The sequence below is a fragment of the Amblyomma maculatum genome, chromosome 9, assembly GCF_055883805.1.
Source record: "Amblyomma maculatum isolate TAMU_Amacu chromosome 9, ASM5588380v1, whole genome shotgun sequence".
In the NCBI taxonomy this organism is placed as follows: domain Eukaryota; kingdom Metazoa; phylum Arthropoda; class Arachnida; order Ixodida; family Ixodidae; genus Amblyomma; species Amblyomma maculatum.
The window spans coordinates 60,525,064-60,538,477 of NC_139352.1; the positions used below are offsets into that span (position 1 = coordinate 60,525,064).

General features: G+C 43.8%; 1 protein-coding gene across 1 annotated transcript in view; it reads left to right on the forward strand.

Moving 5' to 3' along the window:
* Positions 1-13,414, forward strand: part of LOC146179164 (uncharacterized) — a 68,368-nt gene that overhangs the window by 30,149 nt on the left and 24,805 nt on the right. Inside the window, exons 4-7 of the mRNA XM_084580132.1 lie at positions 2,798-3,292; positions 4,131-4,145; positions 5,005-5,109; positions 11,452-11,814. Coding sequence (XP_084436258.1) covers positions 2,798-3,292; positions 4,131-4,145; positions 5,005-5,109; positions 11,452-11,814 — 978 coding nt within the window. The remainder of the gene's footprint in view (positions 1-2,797; positions 3,293-4,130; positions 4,146-5,004; positions 5,110-11,451; positions 11,815-13,414) is intronic.

Here is a 13,414-nt window from a genome sequence, read left to right on the forward strand (position 1 = left end):
GCCTTCAGTGTAGCGCGGCCGGTAGCCACATCCTACCCATGCGATGCTGTGACGTCACACCCCACGTGACACTAGGGTGAGAGCTGGGCTACCAACTCAAGCGGTCGGCAGGAGCTGCCAGCTTAGGTTTCTCGTTTCACATGGGACAGTTATGTCAGAATCACCCTGCTAGGAGCCTGACATTCACGTTACCCCTATAGGCCACTAAGGCAGGTTCATGCGGCTTGGTTAAAGCGGGGCTTTATATGTGGGCTGAGGAAGAAGAACATCTGCAGCTAATGCTTTCGCTCAAGGGTTCAGCAGCGTTGAACCCTTGTAATTTTTTATTCTTATTATTAATATAGCTACAAAATGGATTCAGAAACCATTTCGACACCTGATTTAAACTCGCCACATCCTTACCAACAGGTCAGGTTACCATGTTTTAAAGTGGAAAGCGTCGTAGAATAGTTTCTGGATCCATTATTAATGTTTTACTACAGTGCAAATCTCAACAGAGCCAAAAAAAGTGAGTTAATTTTAATCGAGAAAACCATTAAAAAGAATAGTCCTTAGTTTGTCTTTAAGATTGCATGCCATTCTGCCTTTTTAGGAAATTACTTGGCAAAAAGAAATGGGGGCACTGAAGTTCCGCCGTGCGACGTCGGAGTATTGTTGGCTGCCGTCAGCTGACTCCTCGTGTGGATCTTTGTGCGCTTAAATGCCCTTTGCTACTCAATTAATTGCTAATCCAGTATTTTGTGCCTCTGTTATCCCACACATGGTCATCATGCAGTCGCAAGCCGGCACCTTACGTGCTAGGCCATTCGACATACATAAAGCCCCGGTTTAACTAAGCCATACAAACATGCAATGTCGGATATATGGGATCTGATTCTCATATCACGCTCCCATCCCAAAGGAGAAGCCTTGCAGTCAGCAACACCTGTGAACTCGACCATGCCACATGGTCTCTTGATGTCACAGAATCCACCCATCAGTCTGTGCCCGTCGATGTTGGTCTCATTTTTTTCTTTCAGGTGTCAAGCCAGTCTTGCATTCCTGACGAAGAGCAAATATCATCTTTATCAATCTCGATTTTTCATCGTCAGGCCATTACCCATCTGCTGCTTTTGCTGCAGTGCAGCTTGTTCACAAATGTGTCAGTATATTCGCTGTGACATGCACTCCATGTTTATGGGTTGCGGCAATATACCTACATCTGTGGTTTTGTGTGTCTTCTCATCGTTTTCCCATATTTACACACGTTTTGCCTACACGATTTCACTTTCTCTTTACAGCTGAAATTATTCTACTATTTGCTCCTTCATGCTTTGGCCTCCTTTCAATGTTGATTCTTCACCTGTTAAGGTTGAACTGCACACACTAACATTAAATTAGTTGCATTGGCTCTAAAACCTGCTTTTTGATGATATCAGTCAGATTAAGGTTAGCGAAACGAATCATACTAAGGCAGATTTCATCTCTGCTTTTGTCTGTAGGCCCAGTAGCACTACCTACTATTGAGACCTTGTTTTTTGTGTCTGTTTCACGCTCATTGTAGCACCCTTTCATTTATGTCTGTGCTGTTGTTATTGTAACCGAACTGACAGCCATAATCGAGTTGAGAGTGTTCACAATGTGTCTCATTACTAAGGGAAAGTTCCATGCTGTAGTTAGTATTAAATTAAGGGGTGTTGTGCACAAGGCAGTCAAGTGCTGCAATTTTTGTGCTTACAAAAAAATTAGCAGTAGTCTAGTTATATGTGCTGAATAAGTGCAGGATATTCTTCAAATTGTTTTTGTCTCCCATTCTCTTTACATTTAATTGGTCCCCTGGGGCATTTGTGATTAATTTTAAATGCGTATTTTACTGCAATTTTGCTATGCTTAATGATTCACTTATGTGCTGTAAAATGCACTCACGCATTGCTTGATATCAGTGGAGAAGGTAGATATCAATGCATATTTACAGCAGGTACTGGGCTTAAAAACTAATGTTGAGGTGCTAGTGGAAAGGGTAATGTGGGTAATAACTAATAGTGCATAGTAAAAGTTGTGCTGCTAACAATTACACTTCATTATTTGTAGCTGATAATCCAGGCAGTTGGATGGAAAATTTGTGGATATATTCTGAAAGCTGTGTTGTAATTAAAATTTTTTTTTTGAGTGATCACCCCTTGTTGATGTCCTCTACTGTGTGCATGAGCGCAAAGAAACGAGTGGAGAACGAAAGTTATTACAAAATTTATCCGATGACGATTCCTAATGGCATATGTAACTTTGGAATATAGCTACCTTGTTTTTTACCAGGTTCTAGTGTGCTGCTGCTGCTGCTGCCTTTTGTGAACAAGCGATCAGAACTCACATAGTGGCTCAGAATATTTCTAGGTCTTTACTTAGCTACTGTTTGGCGGTGTTCCTTGTGAAGGGTTGTCATACTGATAAATTAATGACAAGTTCAATGTTGATATTTTCAAACATATTGAGCTAGCGAAAGACACAGGAACACAAGAAAGGAAGTGCACAGTATAGCGCTGTCCCATGAACTTCTTCTCTTGTGTTTCTGTGTCTTTCACTGGTTCAGTATGTTATACTCGCACCAACTAGCCCAAATGGCCATGATATTTTTTTTCCAGTGTCAAGTCATATTAAGCATCAGCTTACTGAATTTGATTGCACTTGTGACTGTGACTTGCCAGGCTCCGAGTAACGGTAGCCTTACTTTAGAGTAATCCTATCTGATGCAGGCAAGCAGTCATTTATGACCTGAAATGTATCCCATATTTTAGAACATAAACTGTCTCCTATTTTTCAGACTCTCTCACAGTTTTACGCAAGAGCGAGTCACCATCTGAGCAAAAGTCGCAAGCAAGAGGAAGACGCTATCTGTGCTCTGACTGCAGCTATGGTGCAAATTTTTTGTATGCCTTAAAGATCCATCAGAGGACACACACTGGTGAGCGCCCCTTTCAGTGCATTCATTGCAACAAGGGCTTTCCAATAATCAGCAAACTGACAGAACACGTCCGCATCCACACGGGCGAGCTGCCATGCCAGTGTATTCATTGTGGAAAGAGGTTCAGAGTGAGCAGTGACCTGACGAAGCACATTCGCATACATATGGGTGAGAGGCCACACAAGTGTGTTCATTGCAGCTGTAGCTTCAGTACACGCAGTACCCTCACAAAACATCTTCGCACCCACACAGGGGAGAGGCCATACCATTGCAATTTGTGTCCCAGGACTTTTGTAACCCGAGATAACTTACGTATTCATGAAAATATTCACAAAAAGCACTCCAGGATTCCTTAAAGCCTTTGTCGTTATTCAGTTGATATCCAGCTGCTGATAGTGACTTATATTTTGTTGTTTTCGAGTAACATCTTTTAACCTTAGAAATAATACTTTCAACTATTCTCTGTATGTCCGTTATGACCAGACTGTTGGTATACTGTCCAGCATTGTTTTCTCCTTGTGGCCTTTTCTGCCTACTTTGTGAACTGGGCTACAGGTTTTTAAAAGCAGATTATCTGACTTTACTGGAAGTGACATTTTCATTTGGTTATGAAATTTTGTTTGCACCTTTAAGTACTGTTCAGCTGTGTCTAACCGAGATGAGGACTTGAGAGTAAAGAGTAATTGCTCATGAACAGTGCTCACTCTTGGTGTTGACAGTGAGTCTGAAAATGGTAGATTATTCAGGCAAATAAAATGTTCACATAGCCTGTTTTAACTGTCTGCTGTATTCATTGCTCACTGTGTGGTTGTGTGTTTAAGACTTCTTGACACAGCACCTCATCACATTTCTTCTCAACAGTAGGCAGATACTGTGCATTATATGAATCTGCTAGTTTGCTGTAAAAAGCTTATTATTAAAGGTAGCCACAAGGATGTTTCTAAGAACCATGTTATGTTGATTGTGTTTATCGTGTTGTATGCTATAGGAGAGGTTAAGATATGATTAGACGTTATGTTGAACAGTATTTGTTTTCCGTTCGTGAGCAGGGTGTGAGACATTACTGGGTGTTATTGGGAACAGTGTTAGTTGTCTAATCATGAATTGTGGACATATCTGTTTTTTGTGTAATAAAGTTTAATTTTTGCTGCCAATATTCTTTTTTACATACTTTTTGGCCAACGTGTTTCAGGTGACATAAGTGCCGGTGAAGCCTGCTTCCAGATACCAGACCGACAGTCCATGATATATGGTTTAAATATTTGCTTTAGTACATTTATCTTTTTTTTTCACTGAGGAATGTTCAGGATTTTTTTTCTTTCTTTTTTCTGGTGCACGAGATTCCTTCAACTTCGTTCACTAATTGTAGTAATAAATGACCATGTGCCTTGGGAAATTTAAATTGTTCTTCTATTATCATTTTTCCTAAATTGAAGCTAGAATATAGATGCACATCTGAGATTAGTGTTGGTTTTCTGCTAGTGAACCATGGAATGAAGGAAGTGCAATGGCGTAGAGTAATTGTTTTGTTGGCTTTAAATAAACCTTACTTTTCCTTTGAAATAAGCTTTCGCTTCACCTCCAAAACTGCAGTTATTAGGCTAAATTGGTTGCGAAATCTGGATTTGAAATTGCGGCAGGCAGCACAGAGCACATGCTTTGGATGTTTGTTTCTGGTACAAGGGGCCTACCCTTTGCCATTCAAGCATGAGGAGCATTCGTTGTTGCTTCCGCAAAATGTTCATTTGGTGCATTTTAATCTCCCGTGCTGGTGCTTTTAAGTGGGAAAGCTAGTACCTGCAATCCTGAAATAATGTGTCGTTTTTGCTTTTGGCAAAACAATGGAATTGCTTGTATTGCCGAGCACTTTCTGGTTGTTCGCCCTGTCTGATGCTATGCAAATTACAAGAGCCATTTTTCATTGGTTAGTATCTTCCTTGCTGCTTATTTTTTGATTAAATAAAGCTCCACGTTTTCTGGCATGCTTTTTCCATCATGGTCACCGACTGCCATTTCAAGTAGCGGTACCTTTCAAGTGACATTCAGCCTGCTGCTTTGTTGTGTAGGATATGAGTGGCTTCAGGTGAACTCCTACAACCGCAGCACATGGCCAAGTCTGCCTCAGTTGGCCGGTGGCTGTACTAGCACATTCGATGTGTATGGCTTTTACGGTATGTACAGCTTGAAGGTGCTAAGGTATTGCAAAATAAATCTTTGCTTTGTTTCATTCCGAGATCAAGCCACAAATGTGTGTGTGTAGTACAGTCCACATTCTTATGTATGTTGTATCTCATTGTTAAAGAACTGCACTGGATGCACTCATTTTATGAGTAACTAGTCTTGACTTGCTATATCAGCTATATGGCTAAACTATTTCGATATTGCACTGTGTCTCGCCAGATAGCATTCCTGCAGCTGTTGTCATAATTCCATTTCAGTGGTTGGTGAAGGTGCTAGTTAAGGTCTGATGGTATAACTAGAACCATCTGTTATTTCAAGTGGGTGTTGAGAACAGACCAAAAGTAAGATGTAGGCTGAGTTGCCGATGATAATTTAGGAGGCAACTTGATGTCCCTTCTATGTCAGTATGCGAGCAGAGAAGAAAATGCTGACCTTTCTCTTGTCTTGTTCACTGTACTCGAGCAAAGTTAACATTTCCTGTGGTGTGTTGATAGCTTATCGATAGAGACTTATATACCTAGTCAGTTGGGTAAGTTAAACAGATGCAGCCTGAAAAAAGCTGCTCCTACAGGGCAGTTTTTTTTTTTGCATTATACACTGTTCCCCTGACTAATATTCTTTGGACAATGAAGGTCAGTACCATGACTTTCATGAGGTTGTAACAAAAAAATAGAATGAAGGGGGATTTTTTAGTGCTCAGTGAGCTGTACTGGTTATTGCTTTTTATTGTGTAAAGTTGTCAGTGTGAAGTAAAGAAAACAGCTTCTTTACTCAGTGCATCAATGGTCATTACGAATTCACACCAAGGGACTTTGAAAAGTTGGTTAAGGTTCTTTAAAAGGATACTGAGGACCCACTAATATTAGCCTGTATTGGCAAACTACAGCATTTTAACAAGAATGAGAACACTGCCTCAAAAATTAGAGCCAACGCTACAAATAAAAAAATACAGATTTCATCACCAGCCAATTTTGTAATTAAATTGCATGCACCAACACCATGTTTCATTCGGGACACCAGAGGCTACCATTAAAAATTTTAAATTCCACTTTCTTGGCCACTAATGCACCTTGCTACAAACATGAGCACATCGTAAAGGAGGCTCAGAATCAATTTTTGCTGTAGTCCCTTTAAGTGCAAGAATGAATTCTTTTGGGCTTACACACCATTTTTGCATCCACTTTTTTGTGTGAGCTTGGAAAAAAATGATAGTTTATATTAGTTCATGAAGAAGATAGACTATATAGAATTCACCTGTGGGCATCCCATGACGTGGTATATGGGGTTTAACCCCTTAACCGTTTCGGACGAGCTGCGCTCGTCCTTGCCAAGCCGTCCCCAAACAGTTTTGGACGACTATAGCTCGTCCTCGCTGAATAGGTTCTTCCCTTCAGCGTTTCGGACGAGCAGCGCTCGTTTGTGGCTTAGATGGCATTTTGCTTGACAGATGGCAGCACTGACCTGATGATTTGGTTTTTTTCTACCACATAAACGTCTTTTTCGTATGGCAACATGGGTTTTAAAAATGGCATCCGGCGGAGGCGACGCGTGCATTCCTGGCCCGTCTTCTCGGAAACGACGCTTTTCTTCGTCGTCATCTTCTTCGAACGATGGTGATTCAGACACTGAAGTGTACATTGTTTCAGGGAGCGAGGACGGCAGTGATGACTTTGTGCTGAGCAGTTCTTCCATATTGTGAGAAATAATAAAGTTCAATATGCTAATTTGACTTCGTGTTTGCTTGAAAAATTTTTTAAAGATCGAATGCATGCTTTTTATTGCAATAATAACCGAAATCAGGAATAAAAAAAATAAGCAGTTTTGTTAAAAAATTCGTTGATGTAAGACAACGGTGAAGGAGTTAACGTCTGACATCGCACAGCACTCGGGAGCCTTGCTTTTCGCCTCCATCGAAAAGCGGCCACTAGAGCCGGGATTCGATCCCACATCCTTGAGCGCAGTAGTTGAGTGCTCCAACCACTGTGGGCCCTGGCGAAGCGGGTCAGCTAAAGATGTCTTTACTCGTATCCCATGACATATCCTAATTGCTAACAGGAGCACATGAATTTTCAAAAATTTATGTTTTGCTGTGGCTCAGTAAAGAGGTCGCACAGTATCCATACCTGCATGTAATACCTTTTTTTCCTCATGGATGCAAAACAAGAATGTGTTAGTGGTATTGGTGCAGCACAGAAATTACCTGGAGTCCTCCACTATGGCATCCATCATAGTATGAGTCGCTTTGGAATGGTAAACTTCATAAACCAAAGAAAACCATGGTAAACAGTGCATGCTGCATGAAGAGCATTAAGGTGCACACACAGAGTTTGGGACAAACAACAAGATCCTAGAAAAACACCTTTTGCCTTCTTTAATGTCAATCGTCCCAACCTTCTAGTGTGTGTCTTTATGCCTTTCAAGCAGTTTTTCGCGATGTTCTTGTCTGCGGTGATAGCCATTACCCTAGTTTCTTTGCTTTTCTGTAAAGAACCCGAAATAAACTTCACTTGCACTTCACACCAATCGGACGTAATGACAGAATTGTTTTCGTGTGAAGCCAGGTATACATTTTGAATGCTGCACTGTTCAGTGTATTGCAGTGTCATAGCTTATTTCAACTGCGTGAACAATATTGTGAATGAGGTGCTAAAGGTGGTAGATCGACCAGCTGAGAAGTGCTGCCTTTGATGTCAGGACATCACTCTGTTCTTCCCTGGGGCAGTTGCTTGAAGGAATTTCCTTTTCAAACTCTGCACTTTGTGGCTTAATTAATTTTCCTAGGTGCTGCTGTTGCTGTTTTCCTCACTTATCTTTGCAGATGCAAGGAATGTGCTCACGTCAAAAAACATACGTAGCGGTATCTGTGGTGAACAGTGCGAATTTGCTGCCTGTTCATCTGTTTTTCTTTCCATGCATCACAGAGCCACAGTGGGGATATTCTTGACAACAGCCTCTGAAATTGTATCTGCTAGTTTCTGAAGCACGAACACATGCCTTGATTATTATTTCGTTCTTTATATCCTCATGCTGCCGGTCTAGGTCACATGTGCTAGTGCAGATGTAGTAATGGCCTCAAAAAAACAGGATGGGGCACCACTTCAGTCGGAATGAGCATCACTAGAGTCACCTAAAAAGGACAAATTTAATGATGCAAGGATCTCCGTACGTACAAACCTGTGTGAAAGCAAGCTTTTTGAGTGATCTTTGCCTACATTCCACGTTTTTTGCCTTTGAGATTCCCTGCGGAAGACGGGAACGAGTAGGCATCGCTGTCCTTATAGCGCTAGATATTTCGCACCTCTTGCCCGTTTACATGATTGCGGTCATTGATAGTAACGACATCCTCAAAAATGCGATCGCATAAGCCTTAGAATTAAGTTAGACATATCTGTTTGTACATATGCTCGCAACGCATCGCGGGGCGGTATGAATAAATCACAACTCGCTGGTAGCATCGGTTTATTGTACAGCCGGGTGCAAAGTACATGTGTAACGCTTGCTTGAAGTGCACAGATTTCCCCGCGAAGATGGTGTCCACTACAAGCATTATCCGCGCAAAAAAGAAAAGCCCGCTAGCGCAGTAGCAGACGACAGAAAACTGTTCTTGGCGCCAGTGGCGACTGCTGTGTTTTCGAATTTCTGGCACAATAACGTAAGCATGTTTTTCCATGACATTAATTTGTCTATTTTTTGGCAGGACATTGATTTGTTGCGACGCTTGTGCAGCCAAGTGCAGTCTTGCACAATGCTTTGGCCGGCCAGTGGTGGGAGGCCTTGTCTGATGATGATGGTCGCAGTTTGAGGTCTTGTACTAGAGTTCCTACTTGTACCGCTTGTACCCTCAGGGGAGGATCGCATAAAGTGCGTGCACCCTTCCCACTTCCTTCGATCTGATAAGGCTAAGGCGAGAGGCCTACGGGCCAGCAGTGTGCGTATAATAGAGAGATTTAGCTTACCGTGATCCGCGATGGTGATCCGCCACAGCGCGTTCCACTGCGCATGCCCAGATCCCCTTGACGCCGATAGATGGCGCCACATGCTTGATGTCTGCACATAGACCTGCCGCGTGGGGACCAATCAGCTTGTGCGCCCCGCCCACGCGCGGTAGAGGGTAGCGGTGGCGGATCGTGGATCACGGTAAGCTAAATCTCTCTAATAGGGAGTTTTAGAATAGGGGAACCCAAGGATTGGGGCCCCCAATCCACATCAACCTTCCACGACCAATGAGGGATATTTATAGCAGGCGCAGGACGCCACCCGGTTTTTTCAGAAGCTGGGCAGTGTCGGCGCTCGATAGTTTCTTATGGTGTCTTCGACTGGTCGCTCCCACGATCCGGTTCGGATTTGGCAAAGTGAGAGCCGCTCTAGCTCCGAGTGCATAGCGCAACCGGTCAAGCCGAATGGTCAGCAAGGTTTCAGAGCGAGCGAAAGCGCAGGAAGCAGAAAAAGGACGTAATTTCCGGAACCGCACACCGCAGGGGCAGCAGGGGCGCCGCCGCTGCCGCTGAACCTGTCCATTGCCTGTATCGCTGCCCCAGCTGTTCTCAGCGTTCTCAGTCTCCGGCTCGCGTCGAAAAAAAAAAAAAAAAAAAAAGAATGAGTGTCCCGTGGTACCACTCTGGATATGCCGCGGCAGCCCCCGAAAGCCCTTCACCGGCCGAAGTCGTGATGTTTGTTGTGATGCCCTAGATGTGACAGCAACACAGACGGCGTACCTAGCGTAATGATCCGTCTTCTTTTCGACATTTCGCCTCACAAATCCACACAGCAGGGACGTTTTAACTGCATCTAATACATAAAGCGCCTAAACTTGCTTCTACGGATGCGTAAGAACCTCAAATACCGGTCGTGGTGTCCCCTGGCTTCGCATCGGTCCCTGCGAAACGGCGGAAGTGGCTCTGTCACGTGAGCACATCTCTGGGCCGCTCCGACTTTTTTCTCGGAGCGCCTCAGAGCGCGCTGAGCTGGAGGCGGGCGCTTATAAAGAACCAGCCGAATGTAGTCAGAGCGCTTGATTTCGACCAGCCGAATGTGCCGCTGCATCACAGAGCGCTCTAGAGCGATCTGAAATGACCAGTCGAAGACACCATTAGACGATTCTGCGTGCATGTGCGTGCATGTGTGAAAAGTGGTCTTGTGATGTGTATTTCGCTTGGAGTTGTGGCGACCACCTACAGAATACGCTGTAACCACAAATGGAACTGTTCATATAGCCTTAGTCAGTTCATAGATAACAGACGACGACAATCAACCATGTACTGCAAGGCAACGTTAAAGAGCAGCGGAGAGGGAACAGCTCCTTGTGGCGTTCCTCGGGTTCTCATATCGATTGGTCCGAATTTTTATTGCCAAATTCTGATATAAGGTTTCCGATTTTCTGAGAAGTTTTTTATGTAGCTAAATGATTTCTTGCCGCAATTGGTGACGATAAAAGTTATCAAAATGTTACTGTGTTTAACGTTGTCAAAGGTATAGTGCCTAGAATATAATGGCAATGTATCAAAGGCCCTCATCAGATCCAGGGAGAGCGCGCTCCCCTCGAGTATCTCGAGACCACCGTGCTCGAGACCGACCGTGGCACGGTCAGCTTAGCAGACGACGCGGCATAAACGCAATGCTTCGGCCTTTTCGTTTACTGGTTAACGGAGTAATACACACACCGCCAACGCTTTTAAGCACACCGCATACAATTGTACATAGTACCTTTTATAACCTTATATTTGAAGTAAGAAGACATGTTTTGACAAAATTTTACTGAAAAATGGCTACTTTTGGCGACATTTTGCCCGCCATCTGGTTGAAAACCCAGTGGCAACCTTGAGCGTTCGTGACGAACGAACGTGTAATCGGAGCTGCATTTAAAATTTATTAAATTCCGTTTCTTTCAAAACATCGATTCAGTCATCATCACCTGCAATGACTGGCAATACTCAACAAAACATACCTTTTTGTTGGTTTAGTTTTTGTTTTGCTATTCCGTTGCTGCAGTCCACTGGTTCCATCTAGCCTTGTCGTTCGCGTGTTGTGGTGTGGATTGGCTGCAAGACTGTGCCGTTGCTTGACTCGTTAGTGCGTGTGTTTTGATCGCAGTCTACACTTAAGCGGTCTCTACGACAGAGGTTCGCAGTGTGCTGTGTAGTGTCAGTGGTGTAGCCTGGCGTGGATTGAGAGTCTCATTCCAAGCACGCGCGGCATTTACTATGTGTAGCCCAAAACCTCAAAACTTCATGTTTAAGTGTACTCTGTAAGCGAGAGAGCAATTTTTTTTTGCTTGCCGTGAAGCTAACCCCAGTGTTCATTACCAAAGTCCCCAGCGAGTAGCGGCAGCTGAGGAAGCCATGTGGCTCTCAGATGCCAAGGAGAAATTCTGCCTCACAATACGTGCAGCACAAAAAGTCTATTAGCTCCATCGGGTGGCACGATAACACTGTCGGCAGTAGCCTCCTCTTTGAGGCACGAGCAGGTGCTCTCGAGTGCCGCAGCAAGTACGACGACCCGTCAGTGTAGTGCGTGTTTTGTAGGGTGTGCGGCAAGGAACGCGAAACAATGGTGCACATCGTGCAACAGTGCACGAGCCTCCCGACGCCGCCGCTCGAGACCGCCACGTTACTGCAGTCGCTGGGTTTTTGCCCGCGCTCGGCGCCCAACTTCGCCACTGCAGGAGGTGGTTCAAGTCCAGTGGCAGTGGCAAAGAGGTGACTAACTGAGTGGATGACTGGTGCGGCGTGGTGTAGGAGTGTAGTGTAGAGCCAGCTACCCAACCCCGAACTCCACCTGGGAGGGTGTGGCATCATCCTGTTCGTGCTTCTCTCCTCCCAGTCCTCTGTCTTTTGTTAGTTTTGTTCTCTTTCTTCTTTCTTCCTTTCACTTTTGGCCTGCGCACCAGTTTTGGTGCCGACCCGTTTCAAAGGGTATGGCCCTGAGCATCATCATCACCACCATTGAAGAACTGCAAGCATCATATGTTTCTCAAAGGGTTTTCTTCTGAACTGCTGTCTATCATCACCTTCATGTATGTGCTGCTACAACTGCCTGTTGCTGGCAAGCCAGGCATATGTAGCAGCATGTGTGTGAGACCATTTGGGCTGTACTGATTACTCGTGAAAGGCAGTGTGAATGGCAGTGTTTATGCTACAATGCCGGAGAAGGGGTAGGCAGCGAACGCGATGGTTAGATGGCATCCTCGAGGCACTGCAGATGAAGTTATGTGATGTTAGGAAGATAGTGAGAGACCGGGAAGCGTGGCGTGACATGGTCCATAGGGTCACGAAGAGTCGGACACGACTGAACTGAACTGATGCTACAATGGGCCATCAAGATAGATGCACTAAACTTTAATATCCAACAGATAAGATGATCTACCCGCTCCATCATGACCCAGCTGTTATAGACAGGGACATTCTTTCAAAGTACCTGTAGTGTTAATGCTCACAGCTGCCTGACAAGGAATCTCTTGAAGCCAGAGAAGTTAGAAGTTGCCATGGTGTCCACTTTGGTATTCACAGACCTTATATTAAGCGCATGTGGTTGTAGCATTGGGTCATTGCTAAAAACATATCGCATTGCTCTTTATATTTTTGCAGGAATTAGTGCGCATATTGAGGAGAAAATTGCAGAAAAACGACTAAAGTAGTATGGCCCTTGATTGCAATATGTGGTGTATGCGGCCACAGTAGAATGCTTCTATGCTCGCCCCCTCTTTGCTAAATCTATCAAAGCTGTGCTTACAGCTGTTTGCACATGGCTTTGTTTAAAGGGACAGAACACTGGAATTTAGGTGTCAAATTTTTTTTGCCACAATGAAAAGATTGTTGTCTAAAATGTTCATTTGCGTAGTGGTTTTGGTAGAAACGATGTCAAAAAATTTTGCTGAGAGTATTTCAATCAGTGCATGCACCCGTTTTTATGTAGTCCAATTCTGGAAACCATGAGCACGGACTATGATGACGGCTGGTGGTGGTAAAAAAATATGCACCAAAAATAAATATAAATTTCACTCACCAGATAGTAATTAGACATTGTTTAGCATAGAGCAGCGTCTTTTTCAGTTTTCACACTTAAGGCTGTTACGGCACAATAGCGTACACCTCGTCGACAAAAGTTTTAGTGGGCACTGTCAGTGCTTCGTCCATGGAATGTAAAACACTGTGGTGCCATCTAGTGGCAAAAGCTGAAACTATGCCTCACGATACGAAAGGAGGGGTGTTTTTTATTTAAAGACAAACTGGAGAGAGTGCAATATAATAAATTATGACAAGCACTCGAAGAAAGAAGAACACTGTGCACTTATGATCA